At 43.9% G+C, this 26,365-nt stretch overlaps 1 protein-coding gene across 1 annotated transcript in view; it reads right to left on the bottom strand.

Moving 5' to 3' along the window:
* Positions 1–25,832, bottom strand: part of ptk7b (protein tyrosine kinase 7b) — a 69,917-nt gene extending 44,085 nt beyond the window's left edge. The window contains 3 exon segments of the mRNA XM_070915971.1: positions 25,351–25,516; positions 25,640–25,655; positions 25,777–25,832. Of these exon segments, the coding sequence (XP_070772072.1) occupies positions 25,351–25,516; positions 25,640–25,655; positions 25,777–25,832 (238 nt within the window).
* Positions 25,833–26,365: the final 533 nt, after the last annotated feature.

The raw sequence follows: 26,365 nt of genomic DNA, 5'->3' as shown, positions 1-26,365 counted from the left end.
GCATCCGAATGGAGTGCAGGACGAGATAAATCAATCCAGCCATAAACATGAATCCATCTATTCATCCTTCATATATTTCCCCCAAAACTATATGGTTATGATGGATTTGCGGTTCATGATCGCTGGAGGTATAAACCTTGCCCGCAACAGCAGGAGTGGTCTCGTGGGCCAAAACAAAAGGCTTCTGGGTAAAGCTTTCATCCAGGAAAGAGCGGTTCAGGTCAACACATCTTCCTCTCTCGCTTTCTCTCTGCCTCAAAGAAACGATCTATGAAAAGGTGCAGCAACTACATTTTCTAAAAGCCCCCATGAGCAGCGCAACACAAATCTATTTTTTTCCCTTCAGTGGCTCCCTGTCCCCATTTATCTTCCCACTGTTTTGGGTTCATCTTGGCTCAGTCTGAACGCCACAGGAGGGGAGAGAGGAGAGAAGGAAAAGCTAAATAACAGATAGTACATCGAAAAGCGGGAGATAGATAGATACCCATTTTGCAGCGTCTTTAAGACCAGACCTTTGGCACCATGGGAGACCCCTCGCCCTCCTGCTCACCCCCTGAACCTTACCGACACGCTCAGAACACATTGCTTTATTGCCTGTAAAATAGACACACTGGCCTATTTATAAGAGGATTAAGTAAAGAAAGAAAGACAGCAGGAGGGTGTTCTGTCTCTGCCAGCACTCCCAGCCTGAGGGGGAGGACCCATTACAAGGACAATACAGCACATATATGTAGCCTGACGTGATCTGAGGCTCAACGCAGAGCTCATCCAAGGTGAATGTTTCCAGGACACCGTGTGTTTAGGAGGTATATGTGTTTGCTCTATGACTGAGGCAAATGGAAATGCACAAAGTAACACGACCCGACAGTGGCTTCTGGCTGCCGTGACATCATTGGGACAAGCTGCTTTCTGGCGACAAGACAAGTAAATACACTTAAATATGTCATCACATTCATGTACACACCGAATATATAAAAAGTAAAAACATACACACCTTGGGGAGAGGGTAAGGCCCAATCACACCAGCAAAATGTATTGATTTCAATGGAATCACCAAGATCAGTGGATCCACTTGCAGAGGTGAACATTTTTGTTTAACATTTGAAGTTTAACTTCAATGGTGGCTGAGGGGTTAAGGCACCGACTGTCTCCCCTTGTTTCTCTTCATCTCTCGACTGTCTGCTCTCAAATAAAAATGCACAAAAAAAATGAACTTTGGTGGATTTTGATATGCAAATTTGCAAGGGGAATGGTTTGGAGACAGTTATGAGATGGGAGTCAATGGTTCCAATATGTCTTTTTGAATAAATTGTGTGAACATTGGCAACCGAGCTACCGGTAGCTCACACAGCTTTTATCCCAATTTAATAACTCTTTATTGAATGAAATTGACTGACTAGCATTAGCATGCGCCCCAGCTGGTTAACTACAGGAGTAGTGAAGACGCACTAATTCATTTTCCTGGGCCTCTGGTGTGACCGGCACCCGTGTGACCGGCACCCGTGTGATACAGCAAAGCTTCTGAAGGTTCCTTAACAGACTGAAAGTTCACCCTGCCGTTACTTTACTCCAGTTAACAAACCAGAGTTAACTAGCATGAGCATAACCCACCTGAGCCCCACTGCCTCAAGTTCATCTTTGAACATCCTCAAAAGAAGGATGTCCAATAAATCTCAGACGGCTTCTAAAACAGTGTAAAGGAAACCCTCGCTGTTGAGCATCATCTGTATCTGTCTCGCCCCCACCCGAGTATCAGTAGCACAAAGAGCAGCTCTGCCTCTCCTTCACATCAATGGTGACCGCTGCCTCCAGACCTAGTGATTTAATGATTTTTCTCAAGCTTCAGAGGCTGGGCGAGCTTCAGTAACAGATCCTTCCCTTGACTTTTAAATTGCCTACCAAAAAGATCTGTTTCCCGACAGAAAAAACAGTGATGCTTTACCGGCAAATGCCAAACAATAACAGATTGTGTTACACAGTAAAAACAGGAGTATCTGCATGTCTAATGTCAGCCCCTCGCCCCACCCCTCTCAGGCGTCCAGTAACAGATCTTTCCATCTGGCCTAAACCCAGAAGCCAGGCTATAGGGCTAATACAGCCTTGGTCCAGTTCTCGGGTGTCAGCCCTTTTGAATTGAAGCTGGGAGGGACGGGGCACTGTAGTGAGCAACCCCCCCCCCCCCCCTTTCAAACTCTGAAACTCACCCAGGGCCGGTGGGACAGCAGGGAGGAGAGAAAAAACACTGGGCTAGGGATCGTTCATTCCTTGTAGACTTCAACACCCAGGCTGTTTGTTTCCATTCTCCATTTCAGCAGGATGTATTGATCCACAGCCCTGTGCAGCTCAAGGTCTTGTCTAAGGAAGGACCCAGACATGCCCTCGTAATGGGCTGATAGGCTTAGACAAGGAGGGGATGTGAGCTGCATTATAAAGAAATGGGAAGAATTCTCCTTTGGTTAATGGAGGAGTCTATAGGTCATCAATTGCCAAATAAATGTATCATATAATTAGATTCTGTAAGTACAGATGACAACTTATATTTAATGATCAACCTATATATCGTTTGGAATAGGGCTATGTTTTTAGAGAGGGGGTGGTTTGTGTGTAACAAAAAAAGGTGGGTTGGGGCAATTTGAGGCACCCAGGGCATCCCTCATGCATCTGTGTCTGTCCAGACAGCATCTTCCAACAGGCGTTTCCACGGTAACCATGGTAGGACAGTGATTCTCCAGGGAGAAGGAGCCTCACCAGTGGTCAAAGGTCAATTAAGGGTAATTTATTTTCGCTGAGAGAAGCGATGATCCTCCTATCTTCAAGCAGCCATCCTCCCAGTATGCTTCTCCTTAAAAGCAGGAGAGTTAACATTCATCCACCAGTGGGAGATGTCTTCGGCTGCTGTATTTGTCCCACAGATATGTGCATAACATGATTCTGGTTCTCCCTTTTTTACATAAAGCAATTAAAATTAATTTTAGTTTTTGTATTTAGTAATACAAATTTTATGTTAAACCACAGCAAAAAAGGGCATCTTTCTTATGCTATTTGCCCTCAATCTCCTCAGAGGCATCAATGCTCCTTTACCCTTTTTGTGACAGCAGCACTGTAAGGACAATCTAACGTTTGGTGACCTGAATAAGCCTGTAGTCGAGACGATGCCCAGAGGCCATTTCACATAAGAGAAGTCTATGGCAACATCAGCTGTATGTACCCAACCCTGCCCCTTTCAGACGCTCCTATCCAAGGGTTAAAAGGCTATGGTATCAGTGAGGGCCAACAGTAAGACGGTTTGATGCCACATGAATGTTAAGGATGCTTTTGACAAAGCTGCAGCCGTAAATTGACCTAAACCCCCGAGTCAAGCAGCCAACGGTAGACTTGTTCAGTGGGCGACCTGTCCGCATGGCTTATTAAACGCCAGCACTCAACAGCACATCAAGAGAAATCACAACAGGCACAAATATTTCTGTACGACCCACAATGCAATCCACCGGCATCAGGAGATACTATACAGCTAATTCAGGCAAATGACATTTACTGAAGAGTTATTTAGATGCTATCGGTGGCTCAGGTCTTTGTGCTAAGGGGATTAGCGCCACCGTGCCCAGCGCTGAAAGGCGTCTTTGTGGCTGTAGTCTTTAGCGGGATGGGAGAGCGGCTCAGATGCCTGCGTGGAGGGTGTCAGTTATCAGGGATCCTGCCATGCCTTGCTAATCTCTGGCCCCGCAGAGTTCCTGAACCCCAGCCAGTGTGTCCTACGCCAGCCTATAGAGTTCCCTCAAACCAGAGGGACAATGATAGGTATTCACAGGGAGAGCCACTGGACTGTCAAGCTCCTCTCCTTGAGTGAGTGAGCAGCATAAGGGCAGGCTAGGGCTGCAGGATGAGGGATCTAAAGCACCACTACAGCTTGAGCCACCAGGAGCACTCACTAGAGACGGGCTTCAGGCATACATATTGGCACAGTGCACCCACACAGGCACAAACCACTGTGAGGTAATAAAACCCATGATGAATGTTTCAATGTTTCATTTGCCTCCAGAGATCTGCCGCATGGCATTGTAAGGAATTTCTCAGCATCTCTTTCTGTTTACTGGAGGTGAGATTACAGTGGACATGATGACTGAAAAACTGCATTAGTGGACTGAACATGAACAAGCTAATCTACTTTACATCATGACAGGGAAGCTCCAGGTACATCACAATTTGATTTAATTTCTATTCAGGCTACGAAGATTTTATTACAAAACAATTCTTTATGAATCTTAATGTCTTTCCATAGCCTGTCTTTCTTCTTTTCACAATCCAATGAAAAAAACAAGACAAACTATTGAACAGCATGTGTTACTTTTACATTGTAGCTTATTGTACTGCATACTCTTCAATAAATGGTTTTATTCATACAGCACTATTTTAAAATTCTGATTAAGGAGTTGTTTTGTTCGAATTGTTCACACAATGCTTCTAAGAATCTAAGTATTGTCCCCACCTGTATTTTACATACAGTAATTTGAGTTTCTAAAGAACTGTGCTTGAACTACGCAGTAGAAAAGAAAGAACATCTCCTTATCTAAATTCCACATTTACTTCAAACACAGTAACAGCTTAATCAGGTTCCTAACTACAGTATCTATCCAAAAGTAATGCAAAATTCCTGCAGGGTACACTGGTTAATGAAAAAGTGGGTCACAGAAATACAGTGCCATATGTTCCCCAAAGATCAGCACTGTTTCACACTCCCAAACACTCGTGTGTGTTATCTCTGATGTTTTAATTAAATGTAGGAGGAAGGGAAATAACATGCAACCCAGCTGAAATTCTCTTTCCAGACATCTTGGAGTTTTACGAGTTTGGATGGTTGGAAGGGTGTGAAAAGGGCTTGCGTGGGTACAGAGGGAGGAGGATAGAAGAGCGAGTAAAGAAAAGAAAAGAGGAGAGCGGTGGATTACTGCAACCAAATGAAGAGATGATTCATTGAAATGTTGAATTAATTTGCGGCTGTCAGTTTCTCTTTCACAGTGTGGTGTTCAGGGTGTGGGGTGTCTGCCCCCACCACTCCCTGGATGCCACCTCTTCCTCCACATGCCTTGGCCCAGCACAGCTTGGCTCTCCTCAGCCCTTTATGGCCTCCTTTCCACTCCACTGGGAAGCAGACATGCAGAGGACTATCGTAAATGCTTGGCTGCAGAACTTCACAGACCAGCGTCTCATCTCCTCCTCCTTAGGTCTCCCATTGTTCCCTTAACCTGGTTTTAGTGTCTGGCATGATGTGTGCCCCCCCCCCCCGCCAATCCTGGTTCGGCACACATCATCTACCTCTTTCAAAGATGTAAAGAGCTGGGCAGATTGTGGTCCAGGGTTTGTTACAAGGAGCCAAGGTCCTGAAGGCATATATCCAATCACCTCAACAGTTTTCTGGCTTGAGAATGAGAAGCCAGGCAGAAGATCAAGAAGCTCACTACAACAACTGGGCTATAAAGTAAGTTCAGGCCCTGTGCTAACTGCTCTGAGGAAGTGCTCGGAGGTATAATACTGCAGAGTAAACACAGAGTTGAAGGCCTAGATTCAGCTGTAATTTAACTGCAGAAGCACAGGGATCGCAAAGCTTATTGGTCTTGACAGCATTGAAGAAATGAAGTCTCTTGCACTGAGCAAGCGTTGGGGAAGCGACACGGTCAGGCAGTCAGGGACAGCGCGTCTGTGGCGTCCCAACAACAATCCCCGACACACATACACACCACCTTTTGGCACTGCAGCGGAATGCAGCCGCTAACAGTGAAGACCCATGTTGGTGCTCACCGAGCAGCTAAGTACAATGTCTCTTTTCAAAGGAGACGCTCAGATGAAAGAAGCCATGTTAATTGCCTTGGCCACAATGGAAACCTCCCAGTAAGGCCGTCCCATTTCCCCTGGCAATTAGGGTTCACTTCCCCCCACGTACTCGTGAAAAAGCCTTGGGGTCGACGCTCGTGTGACCGAGCTGTGGCATGAAGACCAGATTCCACCTGTCATCTGGTTGTCGTCTGTAGAGCGTGTAGGACATGATAAAGTGGTTCCTGGGTGCTGTCACCACATAGATGTAACAGGAAGGAAGGCAGCACTAGTGATACTGAAATATGTCACTATTAGGGAAATGTATGCACAAACTCAAATAACTCAATGAGTTTATCAAAATGTACTCAATCATTCAGTTGGACAGCACCATTTTGTAAAATAGCACATATTATGTTCATATTATCAAGATATGATTCACTGAAAGTTGCTGAACGATAGCATTGAATTATCAGCTAGTCAAATAAATTCAGCCCAGTGGACTTTGTTTACCATTGTTGATTTGTTATTAGGCCAATTGAAAAGATCAAAAATCCTAAAAAGCCTAGCTATTGGAGATGGTACACATGAAGAGATTCTATCTGCACAGCAGACATCCCATTTTTCATTAAGCTGTTTATATGATTTACAGAAGATAAGATTTTACACCACGCTAGCTAGATGGTGTGATTTATACTTGCTCTGTCCACGTCCACAGCACATTAGGTTTTGTCATTTGCCAATAGAGTCTGCAGTATTTTTGGATAATATCAGGGCCTTAGCTGTGAATTGAGCTTACAGACAGTAATGCTGGGCAGGGAGCGCAGAACAGAAATGGACTGACAACTCCAGGGATGTTATTCATCTGATCAAGAATGACTTGCAATAAGTGAGCAAAGTTTCCTATGAGGATGTAATAACTGTCCTCGTGCAAAAACATACATAGTAAAACATAGAAAAGAAAAACAAGTTTTAAAAGAAGGTTTAAATGGAGAAGTATAACAACAAAGACGTGGAATGAGGACGTGTTTGGCGTCTGATACCAGCAAATTTATCAGAGATTTCTGACGCACTGTAAGATGACTCAGAGTGGTTGTAAACCAAGGGCATCATGTGCCTTTGCCTCTATGTCTCACTGTGAACAACAAACCACTATGAACAATAATTATATGGTGAGAACGCTGGTTAACCAACCTACAGTGGCGAGGCGGCAGACGTGGAGTTTTTTTTCCGATGATTAAAGCAGAATAATTAGCTCTAATTACTTCCTGCTTTACACACCATCTCCTGCAGGTCATGCACACCGAGAATGAACAATGTTTTGCTTTTCCCAGGATTTAGGCTGAGGGGGGAATGGGGCGGTAGTGCGGGGGTTGAGGAAGAAGACGGGGGGGGCCTGCCTTGAGTTTCTACCAGACTCTTCAAAACACAAGCATGGATGTAGGATCTGGAAAGATGAGATCTGGAGTTTTAGTAAGAGCTTTTAATAAGGTGCAAGCATGGATGTGAGAGTCGTGCACGCACTCACACTTGAACGCAGGAATGACATACATACACTGGTACACAGAGGGTTTGTTTGTCAGATTAAACTAAGAAGGAATTGAGTGACAAAACCACCTATTATGGGCTCATTTGTATGTACATCACAGCCTCTCTTTGTATTGGAGTAAGATGTGTTGAGGCGCGCTCCTCTGCTCCTCAATGAGAGACTGACAGCCCTGCAAAACCCAGCCCCCCTTTAAAACCCTTGAATGAGCTCTCCACTGGTTCCGCTAAAATCCTGCTCTGCATTAGTATGGGTAACAGCTCGCTCAGAGTGGGATGAGCAACACACATGGCATGGACAAAACGGCACGGAGAAAAGGGATTGGCAAGCGCTAATGAAATGGTTCAATTAAACAGCTGCACTCCAGCAACCGCCATCATGTTCCCAACTACAGACATAAAAACCTTTGAATACATTAAGCCAGTAGTTGTGATTACATAATCAGATCACATGTATTCATTACCAGTACTGATCACTGATGATTAGCCAGAGAACATTAAGTGCAACACCTCTTGATGCTTAATCGGAATATATATATATGCATGAGGACAAACTGCCCAGCAGATCGTGTAGAAATGAATGTATGGCCAGCCATTATTATTAGTACCAGTCTATCTTAATGCTACCATCTTTTAGCCACACTAGCACTGAGGCTCTAAGGATAGCAATATTGGTTGTTCAGTCTGTTGACCACTTGCAGACTGGATGATTTTTAATATTTGTCAGGTCGACATTTGTGGTTTTGAGTGAAATGTCTAATCGACTAGTGGATGGAGTGATTAACATTTTGTACATGCATTCAAACATGGTTTTAGAGGTTTTAATGTCCCCACTCGTCCTAACAGGAAGAAAGACCAAACTGTTTAGTGGAAGACAATGCATTTGCATGCATGGCTCAACCCAATAATAACAGTCATGTCATAATGCAGTCATCCTGCAGTGACGATCCCCTGCCACATTTGTGTTTAGTCCTGCAAGATCCCATTCAGTTGCTGCCCAGGTGAGTCAAGGTCCACTGCAGAGCTGGAGGACTCTTGCTGACTCCCTGTTGGTCTCATTGGCTGATCAAAGCCTTCTACGACTGAGATCTCAGACTGTGTATTCTTCTGACCTCATGGCTAATATTAACAAGCCGAGGAAACCACACTCCCACTGACAGGAATGCCTGACACTCATTGTCTGTATCTCCCACAGCTCTTTCCCAGATCTCCCAGCTGTATCGACCACAGGTTAAATGTTTCATTCTGTCTGTGTTTAGCTGAAATGCAGGGGGTAAACATTTAGAGTGCTCTTAACTATGACAAAATAAAACACAGTCATGGTTTTTCGGAAAAGGCATTAAAATTAAACACATTGAATCCTGTGAGTCACACTCGGCCTTGCCAAGCTGACATGCATTTCCAAAGAACGACTTGACAACACTTATCCGTCATGCATTTAGCGCATGCAGAGTCACGGTGAAACCAAACGAGCTACTCTATGCATGCATGTATGTATGTATGTACATGCAGGTATCGCTAAGGGCAGAGGAGTCCAGGACACTCTGACACTGAGAGCGACGGTAATGAGCCAACACAATCTCCTCAACAGTCATCCACATCCATCAGTGACACACGGGGAGCAGATTAGATGGACTGCATCCATCACCTGACGTTACACACTACTCCTACAGGCTTTCTTCCAAGGAAACAAGATCTGGAGCACTCTATTTCACTCCCCTGCGTGTATATGCCAGTGTTTTTGTCAATTTGGAAGGAGGTGTTTTAGTACAGAGCGCAGCTGTGGGCACAGCATGGATTGTACCAGTGTGCCAGAGGGATGCACTAAGGTGAGATCTGTGACCCGTGAAAAGTGACGTTGGGTACCAAAGCTCCTGCTGTGGGCAAATCCCCACTTCAATTTACCACCTGACATAACCAACCTCACATATACACAAACACAGTGATAAACCCAAATACACATCACACCTGAGGACACCAGGAACAAGGTGCAGGAAGAGATAAGCGAAAGAGGGTCAAGCTAAACCCAGATCCCAGGACACGCAAGGTCAGCATTTCCCCGGCAGCACAATTCATTTAAACTAGACTACAGAGGGACCCACAGCAGAGGGGCCTCGTTATAAATGTCAGCTTCAACGTATTTCGTCTACTAGTACTAATGGACTACTTGGGCTCCAAACATTAGGTCTTTAAAAGGGGGGGTACGCGCATATTTCCGGACTGAAATATGAGGCTCTTATGTGCCTGGAATTTCCAGTTTCTCATAACATACAGTAAGTGGTTGAAAGAAGAAAGGGAAATCTTTCTTGCTCTTTAATTTGTGTCATGTCTTTCGATTAGTCAAGCTTATTTATAAAAGGGGACTTTTAGCACATAAAATGGCTGCAGTGTTTTACAGGCAACAAAGGAAATTAAATTAGTCATAAATTTAAGTGAAAACCGCTAATTTCAAGCTTGACAGCTGTTTATCTGTGACAGAGACAAATTAAAGAGCTTAAAATATCAGTTTAACGTAAGTATATCGACTCTACAGTCAACATTTCCCACATTAAAGCTCAGAGCGCAGTTGGTTGCTGGAAATCACTGACCCAAAACCCAGACAAAGAGACATACCACAATGGGTGGTTTTCTGAAAATTAAGTCAGAGATCAAACAGGTGGTGTATACGTTAAAAAAAGTAGTTTGTGACTCATTGCCTCTTGATATTATCAAATGTTTGAGCAGTGGTCACTGGTAGACAGCGCTTCCTGTTGAAATATACTAATTAGAATATCCTTGACCATAGCTCTAATTAAATGGTAATCCCCTTTAACAGACAGCAACAGCTACTCAAATCTTTTTATCCCTCCATGTCACCCAGAGGCATCCCCCTGTAACATAAAGCTTTCTCTCTTCCCTCCACCCTTCCATGGCTGCCCTGTTGAAAGTCAGAGCCCCTGAGAGGCTGGCAATGGCTGCAGCGAGGCAGCTCACATTTCAAGACAAAGCCCGATCCTCTGTCAGAAAGGAGACACTTTCCAAACCGGACCTGCTATTTATCACCAAGAACCTGTTTTTCTGCCTGCTCCCTGTCTCACACCTCTGTGCTGAAAAGCTGCCCGGTGAAGTCGCCCTTCGACAGGGAGAGACTAACGGACCAGCGTCAGGGATCGAGCTCGTCTGAGCTTTACTGTTTCTGTGCACTATCGCACAATGAGTAGATGCCACCTAAATTACCTCTGCTCTGTCCACTTTGCCCTAAGAATGATGCATTTTGCTGACAGTGTGGACAAAATAAATCCATTACACCATGCGAAGGTATGCAAGGTGACGCAGGCTTTGTTTGAGTTTCACACAAACAGACAGAGAGGGGTCGAGGAGCCATTGATAGCCACTGCGTCAGCACTGTGTTGGTTTACTAAAGTTTGGATAAACTTTATTTTCTATGGAGACTTTTGCCTCGTAGCACAAAGAACACACAAATTTACATCCTGAGAGTTATCAACACTGCAACAGTCCAGCTTTTGTCTGCGTAAACAGACAATGTGGAGCAGCTGAGGCTGTTTAGAGAAAAGTGACAATTTGTCAGGATTTATAACCTTGTTAAATACACAAGATGGCTGCGGCTGGTTAAGATGGAGTTTCCTGTGAGAAATTACATGGTGGGGATAATCAGATAATGACCCTGTAAGGAGCAGATTTGCCTTGTTTAAAAGGTGAGAGGTCATGTTATACAGAAGTCCCAGTGTTTCAGGACCTGAGGTTAAAACACATGTCTTGACCTTTGATCATAAAGCTCCACCTCTGCCCAACGTGTTTGACACCCCGGGTCAGGATTATAGCTACAGAGACTGTGGCTTACAACGGAGGGTCAGAATGGCTGTTTTCTAACATGCAGTAACAAAGAGCCACTGATCCCAGCAACTGAACTTCACTCTTGAAAGTCTGAAGGCACACCCAGCTTCCCTGCACTGCTATGAATCCATGAAAATACCTTTCTGACAAGTCTACCTCTTAAAGCTTAAATGAAGAAAAATATCAGAGCTCTGTAACTTAATACTCTGCTGTCTACAGTAGCAAATATATTGTTTTACCACAACCCACCTCTTCCCCGTAGCATACAAAGTGCAAACCTCTTGAAAAATCGAACTGCCTCACTCAACCAACAACTTACAAGCTAAAGCAAACATTAAATGTAAAGGGGGAAAAAATCTTTTTCAGCTGGCCGAAAAAAGGTAAAGTAGTTTTTTTGTTTATTTTGCAGAGCAAGCCGTTATTTCATTTGGATTAGCATAGTTCTGTTGGAATGCGGCCAAAGGAAACAGCACACTTGAGCTCGGTCTCCTAAAATACCTTCACTGAACCTATATTTCAGATTCATGCTGCCACCTGCTCGTCGCTACGTGTGTTAAGCAAGTTAAAAGGAAATGACACTACTAGCGATGTATTGCCCTTTAGAGGGCTGAGAAGTGGTGAACAGTCTCTTGTTGTCTCCCAAAGGAAGATAACTACGTTAAACTCCAGAAGAAGCGAAGTCTGATAAGACCATGTGCTGCAGGAGTGCAGAATTTTTCATCTCATTCTTCATTTCTACAGCAAGTCTATGTAGAAATACTGTAACTGAACCGAATCAAAGAAACAAACAGAGCTTCAAAAAAACCCAAACGTTTCAGTTACAAACTGGAAAAATCAATGAAAGCCACACATTAAATAGCTTGAAGTTTCTTGGGGAACTGGTCTTCGTCACACAGTAAAATTCCATCATAAAACGCTGAAAATGGGCCATTGTTTATGGCATATACTGAGTAGTTTGGCAACACTACCATTTAACAAGATCTAAAACAAAAAAAGCATTTTCGCCAAATAAGAAGCATATGGTTTCACATTCAATTACAGCTATTTTCTCTCTGGCTCACTTTTAACAAGAACCACTTGTTCTCCGCTGCACAACTTCTAGAGGAATCATCTCACCGCACGGCTCAGGGAGACCTCAGGAACTAGCCACCTAAAAGCAACCCTCATTCATAAAAACAGACCTTAAAAAGGGGACATCAGACACACCACAAGATCCTGTACAGCGTTTGCCTTGCAGGCATATATACAGAAAAAGTCATGTTGAAGAGTGACTCACTACGAGGGCAGTCAATCATGCTTGGCTCATAAAAACTGTAAAAATGGTAACATGTCACTACTAAATCTAACTGTCAGCAAACTATAAACAATATGTGTGAGTGTCAGTTTACAGTTAATATAGTAACCTAACTGAGAAATCTGAAAAATAGGGTTAATCTCAGATGTGCATCTCAAACTCAAATGCACTCTGAAACCCAAGTCTTGGCCTAATACTCTGGAAAGCTAAAGTAGTATTTGCAATTCCAATATGAATGGCGACTTATGGTGTCTGTAGGTTTTAGGTGGGCTTAGTAAAAACTGCAGGAAGTTACAGGAAGATTGGTATTGTTTTAAGTTGAGCTGCTGGAATATTTAGTGGTATCCTCTTGTAATTATAACACAAGCACACAAACTCATGAAGTTCCTTGTAAAAAGTCAAATTAGTACAATAATTTATGATCTGTAACCACACCAGTGTTAAGTTTACGATAATTTCAGGGTGACTGTCAGAGGGAGTAAATATGAAGCTTCCGATCCTCACAGCTTGTTGAATGTACTTCTGTAAAAAGCCAGTCAAAATACCCGTCAACCACCTCCTCCCACCAGACTGGGCTTGCTGGGATCAGATGCAGCATCAAAAGGCTGATGCATCACAGTTTGGAGTGGTATTTAATAAATCAATCTGGGAGCACATTAGGACATCTCCTGGCTCTCTCACATCACCTGACCCACAGAGAAAAATCACATCAGGATCACAGGATCAAGTTGGTGAGTGCCAGCAGCGCCAGAGACAGCACGGCTGGGGGAACTAGAACAGAGTTCGGGCGGAACAAGACTACGATCACCTTAGTGGACAACAGAGTGACTGGGAGAGTCTATGTCAGTTTCTCCCTTAGCACACACAGTCACTGACATGCATTTCTGCAGGGAGGTGTCCTGTCCGACTGAAAAGTGCTGACCTTGAGTAAAGCAAGTACAATCGCCCTCCATTCATCGGTTCTCAGCTGGAATGGGTTGTTGCATCGTATATCCTCTGTAGAAAATCTGTAGAATGTCTATTGTCGAAGTACCTATTGTCAAAAATGTAACCTTTAAGGAAACCATCTGTTAAAAGAGTGCATGTGGAGCAAATGGATCCTTGGTGTGCCTCTGACCTTTAATCATTCATTACACTTTTAAAGCTGACACGGTTCCACTTGGGAGCTCACACCTCCATCTGTAGTGGCTTAAAAACATGCGTCTCTTCCTCACTTTGAATCAGGTTAATGCTTGTTGGCGTCCATCTGCATTGAAACCTGAGCAGGTCTTTGGGGGGGTGACCTCAGCTTCTCTCTGAACCATTGACCTCAATCCCTCGCTCCCTCTTGGGCTGATGTCCTCCAGCTGGCCAAATCACCCATACGCCCGCCTGAAAGTCTTCATAAGGACATTTTTAGAAGCACGGTCAACCACTGTCCGATTTTTATGGACTGACCCACCAACAGCACACTGCCGTAAAAGTTACTTTGATATGCAGTCTGCAGCCAAACCTTTCACTCCTCTTATTTCCAGCTGTGACGTGAAAAAGGAGGAGGCAGCTCATGTCCGACTTGTAGATGTTAATTCGTGCCTTCATCTGCTTCCCAATATTTTAGAACATGCTTCTTAATTAAGATATTAATCTTGTGCCTTTTGACGATGCTGTCTTTGGCATTTTACAGTTTTACAGTAAGCCAAATGTGGTCTCACTACGCATAAAAACAAAGCCCAAGTGCACTGGTTACTTTTCCTTCCTTCCATGAACATATACGTAATGTAGTCAGATTTCCAAAGTAGACCAACCATTTACCAAAAATAAGGTACAAAGTAATGACTTGAGGAAATGCACAGACTTCCCAAACAGCAACACATTTCTACAAAAATAACTAATGTGAGTGTGAGTTTGTGAATGTGAGTGTTTACCGAGGGAAACGGGGTGCAGGGGCCAACAGCTCTGGGAGGCTCGGGCCTGTTGTATGGCTTGAATACACTCAGCATATTCTGTGAACGTCTCTCACCATTTCCTTGCACTGGGGAACTCGCTCATGTTTAATGCCTTTTGAACAACCACAGAGTTTTAGGAAGAGTTACAGTGCCAGAAAATAAAAGATCAAACAAAGCGGGAGGGGTGGAGGAAAAGCTGCAGGACATCCAACTCTTTCTCTTGTAGGAGATGAGAAACATTTGTGCGAGTGTCTATGAATAGTAGTGCTTGTTTAATTCATGACCAGCCTCTTTCTGCGAGGTGTTGTCATGTTCAGCCCCGGCTGGCTGAAAATCTGAAGACTTGCTGTTCTAACAATTGGCCTTGATAAGGATAGCTGTTGTTTTCATCAGGAGACAGTGATATTCTTTAAGATTGAAGGGAATTAAATCGTAGCTAGATCAAACTACATTATTTAAGTGAAAAGGTGCGGCAGTTTCCCCTTGAGGTGCAGTATTAATCATTGTTAACGAGCGATGGATGTGACATTTTTATGAGATCAATATCCAAAAAGGAACACGACAGGAAACACTACAGCTACCATTAGACACATTTTTTCCTGTTTGACTCGTGTGAATTCCTCACACGAGGAATGCAGCAAAGAGTATTTGACTGTCACTCGACGTTCAGTTTGAACATGACATTTGTTGAACGCAAACAGAAGGGTTTCTCTACGCTTTTTACATCAGTGTGTGGGAGCGCTTGCTGTTCCAGAGTCAGAGAGTAGCTTTCTCCCTTCAAAGCGCTCAACCGTCGATGTGAATGTTGAAAGAGTGCGAGGGAGGGATAGAAAAGGAGAGTGAGGAAGCACCCCGGGCTCGTGTGTCATCTGACCTCATTTTAAGACGGACCTGTGAGGTTGTAGGCAAGGCAGGGGTGTAGCTTTCACTGCAACCTTTTCTTTGCTTCCTCCAAAATGACAGAACGGGAGGGAGCACACAAAGGCAGAGTAAGACGTCTGCCTGGAAACCATCCACAGAGAGATGAAAGAGCCCCGGTGAAGTCATGGTGCAAAAACGCAACAGGCAGAAACACACAGCTCCATCTCTGAATAATGGCTGAGCATATTTTACCGAAAGAGAGCTTTCTGTATGTTATCAGCTTCACAGTATGTCTACAAGATTACTTGAATACTTATTATTTCAATAAGTACGTGTGCATTGCATTTCTTTCTACAATTTCATCTCCTCATCTGCATCACAGGCTTTGCATTTTCTCTTGCAGCAATGAACTCACTTAACATTTTATCCCAGACTGAAGCATCACCGGTCACACAACATGAGACAGAGAAAGAAGAATGAATCAAAAATGGGTGACGCGTGTGTATCCAGCTTGAGAAAGTGCAAATACATAGGTCTATAGATGCCCAGAAAGCTACAATGACCCTCCTCTACAATCATAAAGCATCAGCTCTGCTTCATTGCCTGTCCATCAATGATGAGGCATACCGGGACAAATAAAGCACTCGCTATAAAAACACAGAGACATGTACCCACAGGTGCACAAGCCACATGTTTGTACCACACTAAAGCATGCATATACAGAAAAAAAGATTTTCGTGCGTGGTGTCAGTTTACATATTTTTTTTAAATTCCAGAGGCAGTGAAAGCCCTGTGTGTTTAGCAGCTTGTGGGCCCCCCATCCGCACCACAGGAAGTCAACAGCCAAACAGCCATCGGCCTTCTCCTGCCACGGCTGTTGTCCAGACCCTCAGGGGGACCGCAGCCTTTGCTCTCCATCCTGACCACACACACACACACACACACACACACACACACACACACACACACACACACACACACACACACACACACACACACACACACACACACACACACACACACACACACACACACACACACACACACACACACACACACACACACACGTTCATAGTGAGGAGAGACGGGACCATGCTGCTCTGTCTGGGTCCTAACCTGGATGCGGAGACAAAGCAGCGGTGAAAGCTGTAGCGTCGAACGGGGAGGACGCTGCGGAGATCCTCATCCTCTCTGACGTAACGCCAGGAGGAAAGAACCACAACAAAACAGCTACTTCCTCTGCTATCTGGCACAGGAGGGGAAGCCAGGGACCATTGTCAATTGTCAGACACAACACGGGAATTTCTATCCGTCGTCACCTCGGCAGATAAGGACAGGAAACACTGTCCTGTGCTCCCCAATCAACAAGGCTCTGTTAGCTGGCTGCACCTGCACAAAACAGTCTATTGTAGTCAGTGTATTATTTCTGTATCATTTTGGTGTGTTTGTCCTCTGTGGGGATCGACCGATGTGGGGTTTTTGAGGGTAAATACTGATATTGTTGACTGAGGCTGGTAATAGCTGATACCGATAACAATGACTGGAATGAACTTTTCATTTCACCCACAGAGGACTGATAAACTAAAGTAATACCTGCCAGGAATCATTTACATTATATTACACAATAATCAGTGCACATTTTTGTACGAATTTGTCACTGTATCCTATTGGCCCTATTGAGTAAGTCTAATGTAATATTTTTTAAAATGTAATAATTTCTTCTGATGTTAGAAGAGGTGCTCTTTATTTTAGGCGAGATGGGCCACTACAAAATGCTTCAGAAAATGCTGTCATTTCTTTTAGTAACTGGTATAAAGTTATCTTAAAACGTCTAAAAAGTTCTTTATTCAACAGGGTAGGCTGCAGGCACGGACAGTACATGAGCAAATCCACTTTTAGTGTTTGTCAGTCTGTGTTTTCCAGCCAGTGCAGAAATTTCGTATCTTCATACTGGACCATTTTCACGTAAAAAAAAAAAATATCCCCAAAAATACAACTATCAAGTTTTCCCCCTCAAGACTTTTATTCTTGGCAGAGTGGAAAATCCTTTTGAAACAACGTTTAGACCGTGCAGCACTACAATTGGCCATGGTAACCCAGAATGAGCATTTTTAATGCCTTAAACAGCCAGACTAGTTTTGATATCATGTCAGTCTGCCCAATGAAAGCTACAGTAGTGTGGAAGGATGGAGGGAATAATGCAGGACAAACAGGAAGCACCTTCCCGTGGCAGATGTTACTGGACTGACCTGTGACCTCGTGTTGCACTGGTGAAAACAACTCACCAAACAAACCAACAGACTGATTTTCTCCTAACATGACACCTACATGGAAGACATTAAAAAGTTCTGGAGGCATTTTGGCAGAAATGACAAACAGGACACAAGCCAGAGCCCTGATACTGAGTCAAGAACCAGACTCCTTTGTGTCAGTACAGACTTGAGAGAGAAAGACAATTTGTTTGGATATAAAAACAACTTGAGCAGCTGTCTGACAAAATTTACCACAATCGTGTGCTCATTTCAGCTCCCTTCCCATCAGGAGAATGGCTTCCCAAACACTGAGCAAAGAGGTGCAGTTTTACCAAAACCTCCTCATGCAGCAAACCTACTTAGTTAGTCTGCCTCTGCTGTGCCATCCCTCTGTCAGAAATGATTAAAAAAACACTGAAGTCTGGCTCAACACAGACTCAGGGGGAGGTTCAGATAGAGGACATCAGAAAGGAGGATGGGGGTTTAAAGGGAGTCAGTAGTTGGCATAGTTTGTGAAACTGGAACGAACGAAGTGAAAAGGAGCAGAGGAAGGTGAAATAGAGTGTGAGTGCGGGTACAGCAGCAGAGAGGGAACAAGATGAAGCTGGGGAGGCTGCTGAGGTTGTTTAACATAATTAAAACCACAGAAAATAACGATGCTGGCTGTGTAATGAGCTTCTCTCTCTGCTGTGGTAATTACTGTCTACTAATACAGAACAATGCTGGCCATAATGTGCTAATGCTGCTGGGTGTACTGGCTGCGGGAGAGGAGATGTATAATCGTCAAACATGGCTGGGTAACAGATCTCGGGTCAGGAGAGGTTACACTAGGTGATTATGTGGACAATAAATAAATCAATTGAATGACTGGCTTCACCGTTAGAGGCTGATTACAGGGCAAACAGCAGATAGACATACAAAAGTTACTCAAGTGAGTACAATTCTGAAAAAGAGGCAGAAAGATCAAAGATAAATCCAATTTTAAACATTTCCACACTGTTAACAAGTACATAGTGTCACATGCAATGAATAACCCACACAGCTTAGAAGCACCTGTTTGTAATCTTGGTTTCTGGAGAGCAGAAACAGTGAGTGAGCAAATGAATGAATTGCTCTCTGGGCCAATGGGTTGTAGTTGCCTATTTGTCTTATTCCTCCAGTTAAATAACCTTCGATATGATCACATAGAGACATTTCCAACACATCAGAGACAATGGAGTTTAACCAGAAGAAACAAAAGATTATATATATAGTCACCTAGAGACAGACCCATCACAAAAGAAACAAATAAATACGAATTTCTCTACTGAAAGCAGCCTCAGTACACCCCAATACAATATAGCACAGTCTTGTTGTGTTTAGATTTTGGGCGTTATCACTGACATGCCTTAGGATTTACAAACTAGCTAGCTGGCTTGCTAGCATATGACCAAATATGCCAAAAAAACGAACCACGCTATTAAATACGGTGCCGTTTTGTACAATCTTTTCACTGCTGCCTTGTTATGATTTGTTTATTCTTCATTCTAGCATGGCACAACATTAAAGAGAAACAGAAGGGGTGATGATCAAAGCCCAGAGAAGGACTGCTGGGATCAAATTGTAATATAAGAATTTACAAGAAACTTTTGTGGTGAATAAAAAAAAGAAACAAATGAGAGAAAAGGAGATGGAATAACCGCCCGCTAACCCAAACCACAAGAAATTATATTAAGTTTAGCCAGAACACTGGTTGGAGGTTGAGGATGTAAACAAAGGCAATGACCTGATTAAGAAAGAAGCTTTTCCACAAGGCCACGTAATAATTCAGACCAACTACGCATGGCACCGCAGTGGTGAGCGCAAAGAATTTGACCGGTTTGAGTTGTACTTTAAAGAAAGTGAAGCTCTGAATGGATTCTAGAAAGCTCTCTAAGGCAGTCACCTACAGCAAGGCAACAGCAGCCGAAGCAAAAGGTTTTCAGCTTGACTGATCAAGATTCACAGTATGCAGGATGTGTCAATCACACATCATTTTCTCCAGGCCGCTTGCTCAACACAAAGAATCCTCCAATAATGAGACATCCCCCAAAAACTTGTTTTCTTCCTCTCCACATATATTTCAGGGACAACTTTAAAGAAACCCCTTCTAAGAAATCTATTATTATTATATTATTATTCTATTATTTTTTAAGATTTTCTTCTGTATCTGAGAAGATACAACAGTGCTCCTCCAAAGCCTGGGAGAACACCGGTAGTAGAATGGCACTTTGTTCACATCCACAATGGATGAGCGTGGATGAATATTCACAGGCTCCCCGTGCCAAGAGCTGATAAAGCCACCAGCAAGTCATATTTTCTGCTGGCTCCATCGTACAGAGTAAGTCCCAGCTCTGCAGGTTTAGTCAGGTGCCAGGACCGGGAAGTTAACACTGTACGGGCTGCCATAGAGACACATCTGGCCCTCGTGTGGCCTTTGAGCTCAGCTGGAACCCACAGCGAAAAGACAAAACACCACATAATGAGGAGCATTGCCAAACACAACAGAGAACAAGTAAACTGGTTGATATAGTAAATCAGAACATACGAGGACATGCAAACTACTGAAGGCAAGTATATTCTCTCCAAACAACAACTGGGCCCTCTGCAGGGTCAGTTGTAGCCAGCTGACCCCCATTCATTAGAAGATCAAGCAGAGTTGAAGGCCCTTCCCATTAAACGCCAGTGGCCTTTTCAGCCTGTTTAAATCTGCTGGTGTGGCGGGGAGGAGCTGAGGGCTGATTGAGAGCTGCCTGGTGTCACTCTGCCTGTGGCCCGTTGCTGTGATGAGTTCATTCAGCCTCGGGACACAAAGAGTTAATGGCTGCTGGGATTATGCAATGGCATGCCAGACGCCTTTCTTTCTCCTGCCCTCCTTTCTTCCCTCCTCCCCTTCAAAACGGGCTGAATCCAAATTAGGCATTCCTGCACGTTTCGATCAGATGCATTTGAATGCAGCGGCAGCGCTGCACATGCTTTGGCACCGTCGTGGGAACAAAACAGGGATTTTGTTTCACTCTGAAGGCGAGCTTCCCCTCACCAGGGCCTCACACCTGACCTGCAGGGGGAAAGCCATCGAAAGGATTTACAACTGCCGGAGTGGGAGATGTCTGCAGTGTCAAACCAATAAAAACATCTGTATTCACCATTTTAAAAGTGAACATGAAACCATAGGTTATCGGTAACAGCAGATAAGAGATCCAGCAACAGCAGATTAGACAGGCCTAAGTATAAAGACGGTCAGCAAATCAGCTGAACTGCATCAGATAAGAGAACAATAATGTCACATTACTGACAGATCACTGCAACATAGGCGGTTTTAGGCCATTTCTTCCAGCGAGGGAAAATGTATTGCTACGTCTTAAGACATTCATTCAAAAAAATAACTGTTTAGGTATAAATGTTTTGGCTGGGATCATTTGTGTTTTGCAATACTCAGAAGTGGATTTGCGGGACTTAATCTTGGTACATTACAAAGCTCCTCTAGCACACTGTCCCACTGAAGCATGGCAGTGAGTAATTGGAAACACCATGGAACAAAAAAAAACCTTTGCTGAGCGTAACACTACAAAGCCAGCACCAGTGGTGGGTCGGGGTGCAGGCTAACCACTCCTCCAGCCCAGACAGGAGACAGAGCTGTGCAGGCAGGCACCAAGTCAATAAACAACAGAGATCCCTCCAGACAAGACTGGCAACCACGAGGGGCAACAGACCAACTGCGACAGGAAAGAAGGAAAAAGAGACAGAGATCTACAAGGCCGGACTCCAATCACAACCACAGGATCCAACAGCAGAGCCAGCAAAACCACAAACACATGAGCCAACACACATGCACTCTCTCACACACACACACACACACACACACACACACACACACATACACACAGACCAGCCCAAGTCCTTGGGTCATTAGGTGCAGTAATCATCGTTTAAAAGCGGGTAGCAGGGCCCTCGCAGTGCTTTGTTTATTTGGCTTTATTGATGACGAGGAGCCAACAGGGGCCACAGAGAGCAGAGGTAATTCTGAACTGTGGTTATTTTCCGGTCCGACCAAAGAACATCAGAGAGATTCGATCTTCTTGCACAAATCGTTAGGTACGCTTCCTCCACACACACGGACCGAACATTTAATGTCAACGCTTGGAAAATATGAGCCTACACGACATCTTATAAGCTATCATATCCATCTGTCCTTTATTAATCTTCCTTTGAGGCTGGTGAGAGTGTTGCTGTTGTTGGCAACCATTGATCCATAAGTTCAAAATGATTCCAATCAACACATTTTAAGAACGCAGTAAGAAACTAAAAATAAAATCAAGCTAAAAAAATTTTTCCTGCTGCTCCATCAATTTATTTGAGTCATTCAAGAAAAATAAGTGCAGTGAGGACAATTAGAGCAAGAAAGAAGAATGGGTCTTTTCAAATCCCAATTTATGCAACCGTACGTCCCTCTGTTGCATTTCTTCTGTGCTCTACCTTTTAAGAACCTCATGTTCAATTAAAATTTGAGGACTCAGTAAATGCATTCATTTATGACAGCGTTCACTTCAGGCTCCTTGCTGCTGCACTCCTCCGAAAATAATTCCACCAGCTTCAACATCCTTACAAATGGCAGACCTGTGTAGAGAAAAGCCCTCCATAATGGAGTGAGTGCAAACTGCACATACCAACTGGGTGAAAAAGAGGACTCTCAAGTTCAAAAGGCTTCACCTAAACCTGAATAAACATTGTCTGATAAATGACCAGAAACAAGAGCCGTGGAAGACCTTGAGAATAAATCCTCCCCCAGTCTCACAACTTGTGCTACCAGTCAAACTGTGATGTGCACAAACACACAGAGAACCAGATCTTATTATTCAACTCTATTCATCAGGTTTTTTTCTGCTCCGTTCTTTGTTTTGTTGTCACGCTCAGCTAGCTTTGGCTATCCTTGAAGCAGCCCTGGCAGATTATAATGACGACCGACACTTCAGCCTCATATACAATAAAGGTCTATTGGGGAGTGAGTTTAAAACATAACATGACACATTTTTGACCTGCGCAAAATGGTCTTTACAGAGCTGCATGCTTCCAAAGTATTTCTACATACAGGGGAAGAAGAATGATGTTCCAAAAAAAATATGTGTTTGTGTCGTGTAAAAAAACATCCAACGCCTGTAGCACTATAGTAAAACAAGATATCAGAATTGGTGTGGTGGGAAAAAAAACAGAAAAGAAATTATCTTCCTCAAAATTGTCGATAATGTATGAACATGGTTACAGCTGCGCACAGAAGATACCAATCTCACGCTGAGCTCTGCATTGTAATCCACTCAAATGTGTTTAAATAAATTCCAACAGTACAATTTCATTTGGTCGATTGTTGTCCACCACAGGATTATAAAACATACAATAGTAAACAGACAAATTTCACTCCACACGGTATACCCCTGTGTTTATCCGGGCGTCATCCTTTCATCCCCTCTGAATCTGAGTATTCAGAGAATCAGGACCAGTGTGCAGCCACGCAGCCTTCGAGCACAACGAGGTTAATAACAGCCAAGCGTATGGATTTCAAAATAGAGCTGCGGCAGGTGGGCACGCCAACAAAACATCCCCAAAAAAGCCCACATGGGACCTGCTCAGAGCCCCCGAGCTGAAACAGTACAATAGCAGTATGGACCTGGTCGATGCACAACACCGACTTCCTGTATCGCTTACACTTCTGGGCAAAACACAAAAATCTAATTGGTGACCGAACAACAAATCAATGACACAAACCCAATAATTTAACTGTGGTTTGTTTGGTTATAGTATCTTGTTTTACGGCAGGTTATGGAAGCTAGTGGATTTCATCAATATATTTGATTGCACACCTCTAAATCATTATGAGGTAAATATTATTTTTTTGCACAGACATCCAAATATTTAATGCACCAGGAGACCTGAAATGCAGATCTTCCCCAGCTGCAGCATGAAGGGAGAGAGATCAAAGAGGAGGGTCTGAGAGGAGATGAGGGTGTGAGGTTGTTACTTAAACATTTCACATCTATCTCAGCTCCTCTCCAATAAACCCAGTCATTTTTTCACATGAATACTTCAGGAATGAAATTGCCTTGATGAAGCAGAGGGGGGGAATGGGAATGAAAAACACACCACAAGACGAAGAGGAAGGGTGGAAGCAATAGGTAGAAAGATAGGAGGTGAGACGCTGCATTAACATTATGGACATTAACGCCATAAGTGGCTTTCATCTACTCTGAGAGCTGCTTCAAGAGCACGGCGCTGGTCAGCTACAAAACCAGATCAAGATACAGAAAAGCAAAAAGTGGATCGGCGAAACAGAAGGATTACTGTTTAAAAATCTGGGTAAATATTTGAGCACAGTGCCCCGATCCTGCAGATCAGACAGCCCTCCAGAAACATGGTGTGTTTGGTGTAGACGGCTTCATGTGGGAATAAAGCCACTATAAAAACGTTGTCTCGTTCGCCGCCATTTCTGGCCTTTACAGTACTTTAACACATTCAGAAAGCCCCTTTTAAAAATAGGATATTTCTAAAGCGGGCTCAAACGCTACGCTGTCATGACAGTACCTGGCTTGGCTCTATTCATGAATCTTATAAACACAAACCCATAGCAGCCTCCGTCTCCCCTGCTGCCTGCACACAGAGGACACATTCATCCCGAAGTGGGCACCATGAGGAGACTGGGGGGGGGGGGACAGACACTTCAACTTAAAGGAATTTTTCAGCCACTCTGACTATCACGGCTGTGTTGAAGGCGCAGGGAAAACACAATCTGCGCCCGTCTGTGTTTCAGTCTACATGTGGAGATCAGATAAAACTGACTCAGTTGTGACATGATGAGCGGTGAGTTAATGAGCCTGATCCTTGGCAGGATAAGAGCATTCCGTGCACCAACTAGGAAGGATCTTTTCGTGGCCTTCTTCTCACTCTGCAGCTGAGGTTATGAACTTTAAAAAAAGGCTTCGACAATGTGGGAGGGCGTTGCGTCATGTTATTTTTTCTTTCTCCAGCTCTCAGTCAGGCAGAGCACTGCTCTCCACCCGTGCATATGAATGGCACCCACAAAAGCATGCCAAGCTGGGGCTCCAAGAGGCAGTTCAAACATGCAAACAGAGTTATGAATATGATAATCAGAAATGGCATATCCAATGTGTTGTGAGAGGATGGAAGTATACTCCTGGGAATGCATAATGACATGGCAAGGCTGCCTTCATAGATAGCTGAAAACCTACCATCATCCTCCCATTCCCCTGCTCCAGATGAGAAAAATTAATTACTGTGTAACTAGAGTAATACGCAAACAGACATGTTGTGTTAAACACTTGGGAGCATTTACATTCACTTCTAGCCATTTTAAAAGGCAGAGGCCTGGATTTACTTACAAATGTGCAGTTGTTGTTTTTTTCCCCCAAACTGGGGCCAATGGGGGAGGGGGAGGGCTGCCCCCTTCCTCCACTGATCCCTCAAACAAAATGCAGCTCAAACTTTCAATTTTAAACTTAAGAGAAATCGTTCCTCTGAAGCAATGAATGAGAAAAGCAGTTTTCTTCCACGACTTTCACACTCAGTCAACATGTCTGTTGTTTCTCCCACAATGCAGTCAGTTGGCCCAATGCACTAACTTGAACCAGCAGCAGCAAATCCTTTGGAAAAGCATGGAGGTCAATGTCGGTGTCCGCATCAATGACTGTCTGTAATTTCAACGGTTTTTTTTGCTTGTTTTACACGATCTAACGTTAAATTAGCATAAATAAATAGAAATGCGTGTGTACTGTGCGTATGATGTGTACAGTAGCTTGTTACCAACCTTGGAGGCAGATAATACCGACGGCGTACATCGTCTCCACCGGTGTTTTTCTCCTGTTAATCACCGCGGGGTTTCTCCAGCCCTCCCTCCGCCGGGTCTCGCTCTCTCCTGATAGATCCATGACCGTCCTGGTGCTCGGCGGCTCCCCGGTGCTCTTCTCCGGCAGCTACGGGAGAGCCGTAGGGCGAAAGGGGAGCGTCAAAGAGACCCGTGCGTCACCGTGCGCGTACAGGTAAGCTAACCCCGTTACCTCCGCAGGTCCCCGGGGGAAGCCAGACGGCCTGCTCACCTGAATGTTTTGGAAACTAGCAGGAACAAGGCAGAAACATGTGGGGACGGACCCTTCGGTTTGCAGGCCAGCCAGACAAACGACTTAACGAGTTCAGACTGAGAAGCCCCGCCGAAAGTTTGAGGAGAAGTTAAAACTTCCAGGCGGCTTAAGGGACGGAGGGTTGCTGTGAATTTAGGCCGCAGTGGTTCATTACAACCCGGTCCGTGTAGCCGCCGTCCGCCTGCGTCCAGAGCCGCCGACCGCCGGGCAAGTTCAGTCTTCAACAAGAGGGAGTTTCGCTCCGCAGTGTTTCCAAGTTGGCTTCCTCCCAGCCGCTTGTGTGATTTTTTTTGCACCAGCGTCAAGTGGGCCGAAACAATTCACGCGAGTTCCTGTCTGGACTTTCAAAATAAAGCCATGAAGTGTGCTTTATTCCATGTTTCCTTTAAATTTGAGGCAACCTTACGTTCAAAAAAATATTTAGTGTTTATTCATTTTATGGTTGTTTGATTTTAGTTTAGTTTGGCTAACTATATTTCACTTAAATATTTCATGTATTTACATTATATGTATAATATCATTCAGACATTTCTTTGTTTGCGCCGCTTGATTTTGCAGTTAAATGTCTTAATTTCATGACTTTCATCAGCAAATATTTATGTCTGAGTTTTTATTTGATCATTTATGTGTATTTAATCTCTCTGTAAAGTATTTTTATACCTTTTTATTCACATGTTTTTCATT

The sequence above is a fragment of the Enoplosus armatus genome, chromosome 12 (assembly GCF_043641665.1).
Source record: "Enoplosus armatus isolate fEnoArm2 chromosome 12, fEnoArm2.hap1, whole genome shotgun sequence".
In the NCBI taxonomy this organism is placed as follows: domain Eukaryota; kingdom Metazoa; phylum Chordata; class Actinopteri; order Centrarchiformes; family Enoplosidae; genus Enoplosus; species Enoplosus armatus.
This window is presented reverse-complemented; position numbering and strand designations above follow the sequence as displayed.